This window comes from Leucoraja erinacea, chromosome 21, assembly GCF_028641065.1.
Source record: "Leucoraja erinacea ecotype New England chromosome 21, Leri_hhj_1, whole genome shotgun sequence".
Lineage (NCBI taxonomy): Eukaryota > Metazoa > Chordata > Chondrichthyes > Rajiformes > Rajidae > Leucoraja > Leucoraja erinaceus.
Genome location: NC_073397.1, coordinates 1,439,276 through 1,456,137, shown reverse-complemented (window position 1 = coordinate 1,456,137; position 16,862 = coordinate 1,439,276). Strand labels below are relative to the sequence as shown.

Here is a 16,862-nt window from a genome sequence, read left to right as displayed (position 1 = left end):
GCACAGGGAGGCACACAGTCTAAAACAAACAGTTGTTTCAACGGAGCAGCTCTGACCATCAAAACAAGGCGATGTAAAAGGGTTGAGGGCGAGTTGGGTGGATGACAGGGAATGCTTACAGCCCTGTGAGATTTTACTGGAAATGGATTTTCATAAGCTGACTTTCCCATTCACCCAATTGCTCTCCCTACAATTGAGAGAACCAAAAGTTGGATTGGCTGCTACCAGAATCATTGGGTATTCACTCATTAGGAATTTTTAAAGCGGAGATTGACAGATTCTTGATCAGTATGGGTGTCAAAGATTATGGGGAGAAAACAGGAGAATAGGTTTTTTTACTTATTATATTTATCTGGTTCATTCCCCATAACTAAACCTAATGACAAGACTTCCTTGGTTGGACCCATCCCCTTCCATCTATATTCTTTCCTCTGGCTTTGCATTTCATACCTCTTCTATACAAATCTTACACTTCCATATCTTTTCATCTCTGCCCTTTGTCCAACCATCTTCCAATCAACCCCCACCCCCCCCTCACACTTATCTAAATCCATTTATCACTTGCCAGACTTTGGCCCACCCCACAACTCTTCCAGTTTTGTCACCGCCCCCAACCCCACCCACCTATCCCTATCCATGTTCTCCAGAGATGCTGCCTGACCCACTGAGTTACTCCAGCACTTTGTATCTTTTTTGGCGAATCAGAATCTGTAGTTCCTTGTGTCTACGTACTAAACACTGGGCTAGAAAGGAATCCAATATACATTGTATGAATTCCATTCTTTTACACCTTCAGCGACCTTTTCTTTCAAACTAATATCAGGGCGGTTGAAATCCTCCTATTCCTGATTTGTTTGCATATTTCAGTCTACTTTTGTCCCATTATTAAATGTCTGCAAACTGCACCCATTTTTGCAATAAATCCTGTATCTTGATTCAAATAGATTCTATTTTTGCCTTCCTTATAGCGGCATGCTTTTATCCTACTGCCATAGTTATTGTTGTCCCAGTCCTGATATTACTGTAGTCATGTCTCAGTTATCTCTGACACGTTTGTGTTCTCCATGTATAATTGCCTCCATATTACATTTGCCTGCAATAACCCTGATTGACATGTTGGGCCCTGATCCAGCAGACGCTTCAAATTTGTGCCATTGCCATCGCCAGCCCCACAAAATACAACGTGTCCAACACAAAGAGTTCAAATAACTGTAGATTCAGTACTGCACCAGACCACCTTACCCCGTTGGTGTTTCCTCTGCGGTTCATTGCTTGCAAGACTGCTCTGTCTAGACCCAGCTTGAGGCTGGCCTTGTCGAACATCTCTCGCTCGTACGAGTTACGGGTTATGAGGCGATACACTTGAACTGCTTTACTCTGTCCTATCCGGTGACAACGAGCCTGAGCCTAGAGACAATAAAAGGTTATGGCAATCTCCAAGATTCCGAGCAATCGTATATCAAATGCTTGGAGAGGAGGAAACACATTGGTGAAGGGAATACAATAACAAACCTTACATTCTTGGCCCCACCACAGCCTCTCTAGACGTTATTTAGGTATGGATATGTCAATATTTCCTTCAGAAGTTTCCATTTATCAGATGGAAAGTGTCCAGTACGTCCCCACAGTGTATGGTGGGATCGGCATTGGAGCAATAAAAACAAATAAAATGATAGCAGAAGTCCCATTTTGTGGGTACTGTGTCCATGCTGCCAAAAGAGACCTCATGTTAACCCCACATGCCCCTTGTCTGTGGCCCTGATGTTTGGGGCTCTTCTCATGTCCAGCCACCTGTGCTTTCACAGTGGCAAGAGTTTCCACCCATTTCAGGGTTTGCTGATTAAATGATTTTTGGGTGTTTCTTCAACTCCCTCAATCGTTCTATTAATAAATTTAAATCCCTGCATCCTATTTACACAATTATCTACTAAAGGAAATGGATCCTTTCTGTTCAGCATGTCTAGACGGCTCCTAATTTGACACCCATCAATTAAACCTCATTATTTCTGTTGTACAGCTTAAAGAATTCTTAATTAGCCTTTCTGCTTTGTCAACTAATTTACTGCAATGAAATCTATCCGATACCCTCAAAGGATTTGTGAGGTCAGGAATCACAAGGCAGCTCCACAGAGCACGTGACAGGGTGCTTCGAGCATCAGAGCACAGAGCAGTGTCTGGGGGAGATCCATTAGCTGCAGGAACTTCCCCTGTGCGGCTCCCTGCAAGACTCACCTGCAGGTCGTTCTGTGGGTTCCAATCCGAATCAAAGATGATACAAGTGTCTGCAGCAGTAAGATTAATACCAAGACCTCCTGCCCTGGTGCACAGCAGAAACACAAAGCGGTCCGAGTCTGGTTTGGAGAAGCGATCAATGGCAGCCTGTCTCAAGTTCCCCCGTACCCTGCCATCGATCCGCTCATAGGTGTACCTTAAACATGTAGAAATCACCAGAATTAGAACACGTGAACCTATGTGCATGCACAAAGAATCTCAGAGAACTAAAGGAGGTGACACAGCCTCATCTCAGCAGCTCCCTTTGCTTCCCCCCCCCCCCAATTCATTTGTGGGTTACAGCTGTTGTTGGAAAGGACAACTTTGAGGGGCTCTCCTGACCTGCCCTTGAAAAGACAGTGGTGAGCAACCTTTTGCTCAGGCTCGTTGTCACCGGATAGGACAGAGTAAGGATGCTGTGAGAATGGTTTACAGGATTTATAGCCGTTGATGATGGAGGAATGGAATGTATTTCCAAGTCAGAATATGCAAATTAGAGGGTGGACATACTTGCCTTTCTAGGTGAGAGAGGTCATGGGTCAGGGAGCAGACAACGGGAATGTTAAATCCATTCTCTCTATCACTGGAGCTATGGAGCCAGGAATTATAATATATAGATAATAGCACATACTAGAGTAACCTACTTGATATGACTCTGTGGACTGCAGCCTGCTGGCTGCCCTCGCCGTGACTGACGTGAGAAAACAGTGCCAAAGCCCCCCGCGCGGTGCGATGAGCGGGGGAGCTGGGGAGGGGGAGGGGATGGGTCACACACATGGCCGGGCAGTGGGGTGTAGGTAGTCTTCTCCAGTCCCTGACATGGTGAAATGTAAGAGTAGCAAGCTAATGAGACCATATGCACATCTGATTCAAACTGAGGTGGATAAACATTACTACCTGTTGATGACATCTGTGAGAATATCACACACATCACTTGCTGAATATCACACACATCCAGCAAGTACGACTGAATGGCCACTGGCAATATAGACTGTCTATATTGTATTGTGTCTGCCCACTCAAAGGATCTATCAAATGCTGCTTCTAGAGAGCTCAAACACTTCAGCAAAGCTAGGTAAGAAAGGCTTGACATTTTGATTCACTTGGATTGGTGCCAAAGAGTAACCTAGGAGCCTTCAATCACATCTCAATAGGATCATGTTCTTGTAATGTTCATCAAAAATGTTAAGCATTCATTTTTAACAAAATACTAGACATCCAAATTACTTCTCACTCCCATTAATCTTTACATGAATAAGCAGCGACTAAAACAGAGACAGGGCCTGTCTCCAGCTCACAGAGACTGGTAGCTCGTCTCGGCTTACCGTCGGTGGATGAGATAATCTTCAAGTATATCCAAGCAGCGAACCATCTGAGAGAAGATCAGCACTTTGTGCCCACCTGCTATCAGTTTGGGCAACAGCTTGTCGATCAGCACCAACTTTCCTGCAGCCTGGATCATGGCCTGCAGTTGGAAATAAGGAGCCTCAGGATTGTGCACTTCACGGAACTCATCCAGGATTTTCTCCTCAGCACCTAACGGGAATCAAAATTAAAATATTCATTACATATTTCCCCAGAACCAGCACTTTTTCAAGATCTTTTTATGCCCTCTCTTTTACTTTAACCACTGCCAAAGATATTGGCACTCACAGGTCCCTGACACTTGAATCAGACAGACAGAGCACGGCAATCCACCCAATATGTCCATTCTGTACCTATCTACACTAACCCATGTATCTGCATTAACCAGAGGACCTCATCAGGTCAATGTAAAGGTGGTGGTAGGACAATTTCCTATAATAGTTGGGCACATGTAGGCACTTAAGATGTCAGCTAGCAATTTTGACTGGGAATTGAACCCGGAGCATTCCACTTTGTAAGGCTCAGCAAAGCAACATGCATTGCACTTCAAGAAAGACGATCATTCTGCTCCCAAATGTCCTTCAAAGCAATGCACACGAGCTTCATCAAATAAAGTCTGACCCAAAGTTGCCCAAAGAGACACGAGAGAATTTCAAGAAAAATGTGGGTGTATGTTTTAAGGACAGCAAGGATGAAGCAGAGGATTTTAGACAGGAAAATCGGGTGTATTAGTCTCTGAAATGAACGCGCAGTTGCCAATGGGACAGCGATCAAATTGTCGATGGATAACAGAGGTGCGGAGGCATTCGGGGGCAATGATGGGGCATTCAGCATTAAATTGAGCTTGGTACATGGGCTCACCATTGATCAAGTAGGGATGGTTACAGCATTTTCTCAGTTCCATCATGGTATTCAGCAGGTTTGGCATGTTAGCCTGGTTAGCTCCTTTAGCCAAGAAAGAGAAGTTCCTCTCCAGGATGGCCCTGTAATACTTTTTCTGGATGTTAGTCAGTTCCACCTCAATGATGGTCTCCTCCTTTGGAGCCAGATTTTTCTCCACATCATCTTTCAGTCTTCGAAGCATCATGGGTTTCAATACTGCTTGTAGCTTCTTCACCTAACACAGGAGAAAAGGTTCAGTTATATCCCCAGTCAATCATATGCTGTTGGGGCCCAAAATGGCACCCCCATCAAAACCATTACTAACACTTTAGACTCACGGCAATTTCAAACAGCAACAATAAAAAGGTCTGGTAAACCCGCAGGAAAGTGCATGCTGCAGGCAAAGCCCCAGTTAGTAGAAGTCCAAAGAATTTCAACCTGAAAGGTTGTCTATCCATTCTCTCCACAGATGCTGCCTGACCCGCTGAGATTTTCCAGCACTTTGTGTTTTACAGTTACTGTTAAATGGAAAGTAGAATGAAATCTAAATCACGAAGTAGATATTAGTTTACAGCAAACATTAAGTCTTAAAAGTTGGCAGCAAGGGATGTTTGAGAGAAAGAAGGGGAGACAGAATGTGTGAAGTATTTTGATTCCAACACAATGGAGATGATCAGACTACACTGATGTAGGTCATTTTGATTGCTTTTATTCCGTGGCTATTATTTTTGCTCATGTTTTATGTCTTTTAATTTATTGTTGTATTTCATATGTAATTTTTGTGCGTGAGCTGTTATGGTGTCTGTTTATGATGTCTTGTTTATTCTTCTGTACAGCACTTTGGTCAACATTGGCTGTTTTAAAGTGCTTAACAAATAAAGTTGGATTGGATAAAGTTGGATTGGATTGTGGTCAGAAGGGAGGGAAAATGGCTACAAATGACCAAATCCTTTGATTTTCATGGTGTTCTGATCACCTCCACTAATTGGAACTCTCAAGTCAATGCACCAACACCTCAGTATAAAAATGACAGCTGGTCAGACAGTGGAATCTTGATCACAACGGCTTTAGGTGCTCTGTGACATCTAACTTTAATCTGTTCTTCTGCCATTTCATTTGTCACTGGGCACAATCGTGCCATTTTGTTTCTCAATAACAAGCTCTTCAGTTGTTTACAACAACAAACTTGAGCATTAAAAGCAATGCAAAGCTGCCAAGCTAGACGGTGAATCGTCATTTGAAAGGCAGTAGCTCCACTGGTGGAGAATTTGCTCAAGTCTCCACCTGCAGTATTGGCGTAAGCAAGATAAAGCTGAACGAACATTGAAGGTAGACACAAAATGCTGGAGTAAATCAGCGGGTCAGGCAGCATCTCTGGAGAGAAGGAATGGGTGACGTTTTGGGTCGAGACCCTTCTTCAGAACATTGATTAGGCTAACAGTAAAATGTGTGGTGCGCCAGCAATCTTGCTATTTATCAATCAGCACGAGCACAAACTCAAATTCAAGTGTTAAATCAATCTAGAATTTTTGAAAATAAATGAGTCTCAGTGCTACAAACATAAGGTGATGAGTAGTGTCAGGCAGTCTTCCCCCTCAAGCCTCTCTGATACTGGCCTCAGTTCCACGTTCATACCTATTTCCATTGCCCCTTGTGCCCCAGATAGAGTAGAATTCTGAACATATTCAACTGTACAATTCTCAGTTGCCGAGTCCAAAGATTAATGGCCCTCAGAATAAATTCCTTCTCATCCCGCTATCAAATGTGAAACTATGCGCTCTAGAGCCAAGCCCCCTCCTTAAAGGGGATCACCCTTAGTATCTACCTTGCCTAATGCTTAATTGCATCACCCCTCATTCTTCTGGACCATTAGTATAGATCCAGTCTCCTTAGCCTTTCCTTACAGCACCACCCTTCACCCCAGTTTCCCAAACATCTATCCAGTATATTTCTGGTGCACAGAGAAATGAGTCATGTTCAGGTCATTCCCCCACTGGTCGACATGTTTTTCAACAGGTCCCAGCATTTTCAGCTCTGCTTCCACAACTCTTCAGCCATGATGTTTATGGGTGTCCTCATTTTCCCTCGCCTTCAGTACATTCCTTCTTAATGAGACCAGACATCCGGGTGTGGTCTTACCAATACCCTATACAATTGCAGGTAGACTTATTTTTATACTCTATTCTCTTTGCAATAAAGACCAACATTTACTAACTTATCCTTCCACAGGACATCACCATTCGGCCCACATAGGATAGTATCAGAGAAATACCACCAGTCCCGTTCTCCTGTAATCCTGCAAGTTATCCTCTTTGGACAAGTCTATCAACTCCCATTTTGATTCTTTTGCCACTTACCTATACTTTGGGTGATTTGCAATGGACTTGAGTAAGAGAAGAAAGTGAAGCTTCAGCTGTACAAAGTTGTGGACAGATCCCATCAGATGCACCTGCAACCCTCGGGACATTAGGTCTCGGGTAAACTGCCCATGGAAGAGTTGCACCACATATTCACCAGGTACACTAGAGCTAAACTAGGTGCAACAATCACATCGATGAGTCATGTACAGTGCCCTCCATAATGTTTGGGACAAAGACCCATCATTTATTTATTTGCCTCTGTACTCCACAATTTGAGATTTGTAATAGAAAATAATCACATGGTTAAAGTGCACATTGTCAGATTTTAATAAAGCCACTTTTATACATTTTGGTTTCACCATGTAGAAATTACAGCTATGTTTACACATAGGGCACCATAATGTTTGGGACACATGGCTTCACAGGCGTTTGTAATTGCTCAGGTGTGTTTAATTGCCTCCTTAATGCAGGTATAAGAGAGCTCTCAGCACCTAGTTATTCCTCCAGTCTTTCCATCACCTTTGGAAACTTTTATTGCTGCTTATCAACATGAGAACCAAAGTTGTGCCAATGAAAGTCAAATAAGCCATTATGAGACTGAGAAACAAGAATAAAAATGTTAGAGACGTCAGCCAAACCTTAGGCTTACCAAAATCAACTGTTTGGAACATCATTAAGAAGATAGAGAGCACTGGTGAGCTTACTAATCGCAAAGGGACTGGCAGGCCAAGGAAGACCTCCACAGCTGATGACAGAATTCTCTCTTTAAAAAATATCTCCAAACACCTGTCCGACAGATCAGATACACTCTTCAGGAGTCAGGTGTGGTTTTGTCAATGACCACTGTCCACAGAAGACTTCATGAACAGAAATACAGAGGCTACACTGCAAGATGCAAACCACTAGTTAGCCGCAAAATAGGATGGCCAGGTAACAGTTTGCAAGAAGTACTTAAAAGAGCAACCACAGTTCTGGAAAAAGGTCTTGTGGACAGATGAGACGAAGATTAACTTGTATCAGAGTGATGGCAAGAGCAAAGTATGGAGGAGAGAAGGAACTGCCCAAGATCCAAAGCATACCACCTCATCTGTGAAACATGGTGGTGGGGGTGTTATGCCCTGGGCATGTATGGCTGCTGAAGGTACTGGCTCACTTATCTTCATTGATGATACAACTGCTGATGGTAGTAGCACAATGAATTCTGAAGTGTATAGACACATCTATCTGCTCAAGTTCAAACAAATGCCTCAAAACTCATTGGCCGGTGGTTCATTCTACAGCAAGACAATGATCCCAAACATACTGCTAAAGCAACAAAGGACTTTTGTAAAACTAAAAAATGGTAAATTCTTAAGTGGCCAAGTCAATCACCCGATCTGAACCCAATTGAGCACGCCTTTTATATGCTGAAGAGAAAACTGTAGGGGACTAGCCCCCAAAACAAGCATAATAATAATAATAATAATAATAATAATAATAATAATTTTATTTATAGAGCACTTTAAAAACAAACATAGCTGCAACAAAGTGCTGTACATCACTAATCATTGACAAAAAAGTTAATACACACCAAAAATAACAATCAAAAGAAATAGTAGGAAAAGACATGTAAAATAAAGAAACATCAAAAACACCACAAACAGAAGCAAAGCCTCAGGCATGGTCAAAAGCCAGGGAGTACAAATGCGTTTTAACACTGGATTTGAAGATGGACAGTGAGGGGGCCTGTCTGATGTGCAGCGGCAGGGTGTTCCAGAGTGCCGGAGCAGCAACAGAGAAGGCTCTATCCCCTCTGAGCCTCCGACTAGACCTCGGTACCTCCAGGAGCAGCTGACCAGCTGACCTGAGGGACCGGGCAGGAGTGTATGGGTGGAGCAGCTCAGAGAGGTAAGGCGGGGCGAGCCCATTCAGAGATTTAAAAACAAATAACAGTAACTTAAAATGAACCCGAAAGTGCACCGGGAGCCAGTGTAGGGAGGCCAGAATTGGCGATATGTGCTCCCTCTTTCGAGTCCCTGTTAAAAGGCGAGCAGCAGCATTCTGAACCAACTGGAGACGAGCCAGTGAAGAACGCATAAGCTAAAGATGGCTGCAATACAGGCCTGGCAGAGCATCACCAGAGAAGACACCCAGCAACTGATAATGTCTGTGAATTGCAGACTTCAAGCAGTCATTGCATGCAAAGGATATGCAACAAAATACTAAACATGGCTACTTTCATTTACATGACATTACTATGTCCCAAACACTATTGTGCCCTGAAATGGGGGGACTGTGTATAAACACTGCTGTAAATTCTACATGGTGAAAATGTAGAAATTCTACATGGTATAAAAATGGCCTTTATTAAAATCTGACAATGTGCACTTCAACCACATGTGATTTTTTAATATTATAAATCTCAAATTGTGGGTTACAGAGGCAAACAAATAAATGATGGGTTTTTGTCCCAAACATTATGGAGGGCACTGTATATCCTTGAAGAGTAGAAGATAATTCAACTGAAAGTATCATGTCGATCAGGTAAATAAAGAAAGAAAACTCATTCCTGATAGCAGAGTCTGGGGCAGTGAGGCATGCTGTTAGGAAACAAACAAAAGGCAGTGTGCATTCAGAGTGCTCTCCTCCAACAACTTGCTGAGTTTGGGAGTAAATTATTTGTTGGGAGTTACGATCGTTAAGGAACATCGATCGGCAAGGTGAGCATGGCACGTTCAGGTACAAATCACCCATGATCTAACTGGCTGTGGAACCAGAGAGGGGCGGATGGCTGGCTTCTGTTCCTGCCTTTCCAAAAGTTAACAAGCAGCGCCTAGATCTTGCATACCTGCTCATTGGTCTTCAGGTCTCCAAACTCCTCCATGAACATGGACTCAGAAGGAAAGTGAACGGGTTCAAGAAAATTTAATAAGCTGAATAGCTCTTCCACTGTATTCTGCAAAGGGGTTCCAGTCAGTAGAACTTTATGTTCCTAAATTAGGAAGGGAGAAAAAAAGACAGCAAGAAAGTAAGGATAGATGCGAGGGGCAGCTGATACAACAGGTTGTCAGATAACACAGCAAAGGAACACTCTCACATTGGTGCAGCAAATCTATGCTTATATTCTTAGAATTAGTTTTCTTATTAAAGAAAATTAATTGAGCTGAAGATTAACACTGTGAACCCATGAATCACTGCCACTCCAACAACATTGAGACCAAATCAAAGCATCCTAGCTGCTTAATTTACTTAAATCTAATCATTTCTAATGTCTGGCATAAACAAACACCTGGTAATGACCCCCTGGGGCAGGATATAGCTCTCAAAGCCATCCAGGTTTCACCATCTAAAGTGCTGTTTCTAAATGATGAGGTTGAGTTCATTGGATATAAAGGAGATAACAGACACTTTCAAACATCCTCAGCAAAGCATTTTTTGAAACAATTTTTACCACATTAAAATGTCCCCTATTTCCAAATGCAATGACTCACATTTTAAGGGGCAATAACTTTCCACCTTATCTAAACCTTCGCTACTTCATAACTTGACAAGTCCAATACCTGTGTTAGTCTCACTTCTACAAAAAACAAAGTTATTCTGAAGGGCCTGTCCCACTTACGTGATTTTTTCGGTGACTTGCCGGCACCCGTCATAGTCGCAGCAGGTTGCAGAAAATTTTCAACATGTTGAAATTCCAGCGGCGACCAGAAAAAGGTGCAACTATTTGGGCGACTACTCATGACCCGCGACTATTATCCCTCACACTCCATCGCTCCCAGGACCAACAAGATCCAATTTACTCCCACTACCCTCTCATGCTCCAACATCCTGCAATTCACTCTGAACACCTCACTGTCAATGATCCACCGTTAACTTCTCTGCACATTCACCAATCTCAACACAAGATCCAGCTGGACACGGTTTCGGCCCGAAACGTTGCCTATTTCCATCGCTCCATAGATGCTGCTGCACCCGCTGAGTTTCTCCAGCATTTTTGTGTACCATCCAGCTGGACACATTCTGCATTTGTGCTCCTGACTTTGAGATGCCCAATGGGTTCATGAGACATTCAGCCCACAGGTTAGCTGGACTGACTGAATGCAACAGATGATCATGCAAAATAGCAGTAGGCCCTACAGTCTCCTGAGTGCCTCCACCATTGAATATGACTGCAGCCAATTCACAACCATGATATCCATTTTCCCAAACCAATCTCTATTTGTTTTCTCTAAACATCTGTAAATAGACTCAGCAACTGTGTATCTGCAGCCTCTAGGGCAGAGTTCCAATGGTTCACAGCCCTGTGCGGGACAAATTTGATGGCCAAGTGATGATCGGTGTCCTCACCAAAGCCATGAGCTTGAGACCCTCCAGCAGTTTACAGTTCCTGTTCTTCAGCCTATGGGCCTCATCGATGATCACACAACTCCACTGGATTTTTCGCAGCTCAGGGCAGTCAGCCAAAATCATTTCAAAAGTGGTAATTATTGCATTAAACTTGAAAATGCCCTGGATGGGGAGGCCCTGCAAGATTAAAAAAAACAATGAAGATACATTAGGCCAGAGTGGAGTGCTGAGCCCAGCGACAGCAACACGGACAAGGTTTCCACAGTGCCCGGCACAGTCAGCATTTACAAAATTAGTTCAACCTGTGAGGATCTGTAATGTGGCCACTGTGGGAATGCAGGAATGCCAGATTTGCCTACAGCTAGCTCCCAAATACAGCAATCCGTTACTGACCGACCGGATAGTTGCTTTGATTTTGAAAAGTGCTGGATGAAAGATGATTAGAGGGAACTCCAGCTACCCAGCGGCGAGGCAGATGATCAGCCTGCCCCCTAGGTGTAGCACTCGCTTGTACTCCGGACAATACAGCATGTTCACCCTGCTGCCAATACTCTGTCAGCACTGTGCCTCGTCAGAAGAGCCACTCTGGCAATATGGAGCTCCCCGAATGCAGCCTCGCTGACAGTGCAGCATCATCTCTGCAGTGCTTCTCAGGAGTATCACACACCCTCAGCACTGGGCCATACTAGTGCAGTATGTTCACAATACACCTGTGGGGAGTCCAGTTGCCATTACTGTGAGGTAGCATTTGAAATCAGTTTCAAGCACAGAGTGGAAAGCCTGTGATTCAGAGTTACAGCTGACGTGCAGGGCCCACCCACCAATCCTGCTCACGCTGGCTCTTACACCCACGGACAGCTGTACATGGAGAAGCAATCCCACTTCAGTGAGGATGCAGATCCATCACACTTCTGCCATTGAGTGAAAAGACAAGCCCTGTCGACTGTATCCTGAGCTGATGCTGTCAGCAGTCACTCAAAAATCAGCAGCTATGTCCAGTGATGCAGCAGGACAGTGGGATGGCAGATGTGTAATGAACTGGATTTGATAAGGGAACTCAAGGTAAAGCAACCATTAGGAAGTAGTGACCATAATATTATAACTTTTCATCTGCAATTTGAGAGGGAGGCGGTAAAATTGGAAGTGTCAGTATTGCAGTTGAAAAAAAGGGGACTATAGAGGCATTAGGGAGGAGCTGTCCAAAGTTGACTGGAAAGGGACCCTAGCAGGGATGACGGTGGAACAGCAATGGCAGGTATTTAGAAACATAGAAAATAGGTGCAGGAGGAGGCCATTCGGCCCTTCAACCAAGCACCGCCATTCATTGTGATCATGGCTGATCGTCCCCTATCAATAACCCGTGCCTGCCTTCTCCCCATATCCCTTGACTCCACTAACCCCTAGAGCTCTATCTAACTCTCTCTTAAATCCATCCAGTGATTTGGCCTCCACTGCCCTCTGTGGCAGGGAATTCCATAAATTCACAACTCTCTGGGTGAAAACATTTTTTCTCACCACAGTCTTAAATGACCTCCCTTTTATTCTAAGACTGTGGCCCCTGGTTCTGGACTGGTTCAACATTGGGAACATTTAGCTTCTGCATCTAGCTTGTCCAGTCCTTTTATAATTTGATATGTCTCCTAAGATCCCCCCTCATCCTTCTAAACTCCAGTGAATACAAGCCTAGTCTTTTCAATCTTTCCTCATATGACAGTCCTGCCATCCCAGGGATCAAATTTCTGGGAATAATCCAGAAGATGGGGGATCATTTCATTCCAAAGAGGAAAAAAGATTCTAAGGGGAGTAAGAGGCAACTGTGTCTGACAAAGGAAGTCAAGGCCAGTATAAAACTAAAAGAGAAGACGTATATCATAACAAAGATGAGCGGGAAGCCAGAGGATTGGGAAACTTTTAAAGAACAACAGAGGGTAACTACAAAGATAATACGGGGAGAAAAGATGAAGTATGAAGTTAAGCTAGCCAAGAATATAAAAGAGGATAGAAAAAACTTCTTTAGGTATGTGAAGAGGAAAAGATTAGTTGAGAGAAATGTGGGTCCCTTGAAGAGAGAAACATGGGGAACAAGGAAATGGCAGACGAGTTGAACAGGTACTTTGGTCTGTCTTCACTAAGGAAGACACAAACAATCTCCCAAAAGTACTAGGGGACAGGTGATCTAGGGTGACGGAGGAACTGAAGGAAATTCACATTAGTCAGGAAATGGTATTGGGTAGACTGATGGAACGGATAGCTGATAATCCCCAGGGCCTGATGGTCTGCATCCCAGGGTACTCAAGGAGGTGGCTCTAGAAATCATGGACACATTCATGATCATTTTCCAATGTTTGATTTATTCTGGATCAGCTTCTGTGGATTGAAGGATAGCTAATGTTATCCCACTTAAGAAAGGAGGGAGAGAGAAAACCGGGAATTATTGACTAGTTAGCCTGACATTGGTGGTGGGGAAGATGCTGGAGTCAATTATTAAAGATGTAATAGCGGGGCATTTAGATAGCAGTAGCAGCATCAGTCCAAGTCAGTATAGATTCATAAATGTTTGAAGATGTAACAAGTAAAATGGATGAGGGAGAGCCAGTAGATGTAGTGTAACTGGATTTTCAGAAAGCCTTTGATATGGTCCCCACACAGAAGATTAGTGGGCAAAATTAGAGCACATGGTATTCGGGGTAGGGTACTGACATAGATAAGAGAATTAGTTGGCAGACAGGAAACAAAGAGTAGGAATAAACGGGTTCCTGTCACAATGGCAGGCAGTGACTAGCGAAGTACCGCAAGGCTCGGTGCCGGGACCCTAGTTTTTTTACAAAATATATTAACGATTTAGATGAAGAAATTAAAAATAACATTAGCAAATTTGCAGATGACACAAAGCTGGGTGGCAGTGTGAACTGCGAAGAGGATGCTGTGTGGATGCAGTGTGACTTGGATAGGGTGGGTGAGTGGCAGATGCAGTATAATGTAGATAAATGTGAGGTTATCCACTTTGGTGGCAAGACAAGAATGCAGATTATTATCTGAATGGTGTCTGATTAGGAAAACGGGAAGTGCAACGAGACCTGCGTGTTCTTGTACACCAGTCACTGAAAGTAAACATGCAGGTACAGCAGGCAGTGAAGAAGGCTAATGGCATCTTGACCATAACGAGAGGATTTGAGTATAGGAGCAAAGAGGTCCTTTTGCAGTTGTACAGGGCCCTGGTGAGACCTGGAGTATTGTGTGCAGTTTGGGTCTCCTAATTTGAGGAAAAACATTCTTGCTATTGAGGGAGTGCAGCATAGGTTCACGAGGTTAATTCCCGTCATATGACGAAAGAATGGAATGACTGGGCTTGTATTCACTGGAATTTAGAAGGATGAGAGGATATCTTATAGAAACATATAAAATGATTAAGGCATTAGACATTATAGATGCAGGAAACATGTTCCCAATGTTGGGGAGTCCAGAACCAGGGGCCACAGTTTAAGAATAAGGGAAAGGCCATTTAGAACTGAGATGAGGAAAAACTTTTTCACCCAGAGAGTTGTGAATTTGTGGAATTCTCTGCCTCAGAAAGCAGTGGAGGCTGATTCACTGGATGCATTCAAAAGAGAGTTAGATAGCGCTCTTAGGGCTAGCGGAATCAAGGGATATGGGGAGAAGACATTGTGAATGATCTGCCATAATCACATTGAACAGTGGTGCTGGCTCGAAGGGCCGAATGGCATACTCCTGCACCTATTTTCTATGTTTCTATGTCTTACGTTTTTATCACCATCCGTCCAGATCAGTTGATACAAAGACTTATTTTATAATTCTGGGCCATGAGAATGAAACATTTCACAGATCCCGGACTGAGTTCAACCACGTTTTATAAAGAGCAATACCAGCAGTACAAGAAATGTACAATATGTTTACAAATTCTCATATAGTACCTTGGTCCAAAGCATGAACCTCTCAGACTTCCTGTGTATTTCTATTTCAGTTTTCCAGTGTTTATGCATTTTACTTTCATTTACAAACAGGAGTACGCGTCAGTAAACAGACGCCGTGCGGTGTGGAGAAACCAATGAGGTTACGTGGCCATCCAGCCTCAGCACCAATCTCACCTCAGAATCTTTGTAGTGCATTTCATACTGGTGGATCATCTGGCGGCTGATCTGACTGCCGTGGTACACGATGACATTTACCTCCGTCCATGTGCGGAACTCCCGCTCCCAGTTGGCTATTGTGGAGAGAGGTGCAATAATGAGGAAAGGGCCCCGGATTCCCATCAAGTATATTTCATACAGAAATGTAATTGATTGGATTGTCTTCCCCAGACCCATTTCATCCGCCAGGATGCAATTTTTTCTGAAAAATATAAATTTTCAAAAACTTATAAGAGGGGAGAGAAAACAATTGTAACAGCGGGAATGAGAGAGACAAAGCAGAAGGAGGCACGCAACGCCCGAGGGCCACGGAGGCAGGGGTGGGGAGAGTGGAGCCAGGGGGTGCCAGTGGGACACGGCATAGTGGAGGGGTGGGGAGAGTGGAGCCAGGGGGCGCCAGTGGGACACGGCAGAGTGGAGGGGAGGGGGCCAGGGGGCGCCAGTGGGACACAGCAGAGTGGAGGGGTGGAGCACCACTGGGATGCAGCACGGAGATGGTAGAAGGGTAGAGGTATGGACCACCAAGGGACACAGCAGAGTGGAGGGGTGGGGAGAGTGGAGCCAGGAAGCGTCACTGAGATACGGTACAGAGATGGGGTGTGGGGTATGGCACGGAGCCATGGAGAGAGGGGCGAGGAGAATGGAATCAGAGCGGCGCTGGGACATGGCACAGTGTTAGGGGCAAGGAGAGTGGAGTCAGGGAGTGTCAGTGGGATACAGTATGGAGATGGGGGTGGGGGGGCATGGTGGAGGCACGGAACGACAGGGGCTGGGAGAGTAGAGCCAGAGGGACACAGCACGGAGGGGGGGGGGGGGGGTTGGAAGCATGGGGCATCAGCGGACAGCATGGGGTGAGGGGATCCACTCACTCTCAAGTCCATGTGTACAATAACATTGCAATAAAAGGTCATCCCTACAGAGTACAACAGTGGAGTACAGCTATGGAGTAGTCATTGATGGTCAACCAGTGCAGTTATTAGCGACTGGTATCGTGCATGGAAACTGATTCACAGGTGTCTTTCAGAAAAGCAAACCTTCTGGTGACTGCACGCTGCACAACATGGCTGCCTTATAATAAAGTACATATTCAGCACCAGTACTGGTGGGAAGTTAACGCAACTTTGCCATTTGAGCTGCCAGATTAAACAACAACTTTGGACGAATCCAATCCCTTCTTCCACTGTCACAAATAGCAATTGATCTGAGAAATGTATGACAATTTCATCAGCTGACCTTCAACATCTGCAACTTTTCACTCTATTTTGCCCCAAAGAAATTAAACAGAAAACTTCAGACTCATGAGTCTGGGTTGTGTCCATAGAGGACAAAACCGAGTTGAAATTTCACATCAAGGATCCAACTTCATAAGATTGTGTGAAAATAAACAGACTGCAGACTGGGGAAGGATGCGGGGAACAGTGAACATCGATGCTAGGAGTGGACAACACAGATGCTGCTCCTAGCTGTCGCATTAACCCATTTAGTCTCACCCCATTAACTTATTCCCTCT

At 44.2% G+C, this 16,862-nt stretch overlaps 1 protein-coding gene across 5 annotated transcripts in view; it reads right to left on the bottom strand.

The window, feature by feature from the left end:
- Positions 1-16,862, bottom strand: part of chd6 (chromodomain helicase DNA binding protein 6) — a 186,725-nt gene that overhangs the window by 43,926 nt on the left and 125,937 nt on the right. For all 5 annotated transcript variants that reach the window (XM_055651953.1, XM_055651954.1, XM_055651951.1 and 2 more), the window contains 7 exons: positions 15,311-15,554; positions 11,205-11,381; positions 9,706-9,849; positions 4,498-4,753; positions 3,597-3,807; positions 2,233-2,428; positions 1,243-1,407 (listed from right to left, as the gene is read on the bottom strand). In XM_055651953.1, the coding sequence (XP_055507928.1) occupies positions 1,243-1,407; positions 2,233-2,428; positions 3,597-3,807; positions 4,498-4,753; positions 9,706-9,849; positions 11,205-11,381; positions 15,311-15,554 (1,393 nt within the window). The remainder of the gene's footprint in view (positions 1-1,242; positions 1,408-2,232; positions 2,429-3,596; positions 3,808-4,497; positions 4,754-9,705; positions 9,850-11,204; positions 11,382-15,310; positions 15,555-16,862) is intronic.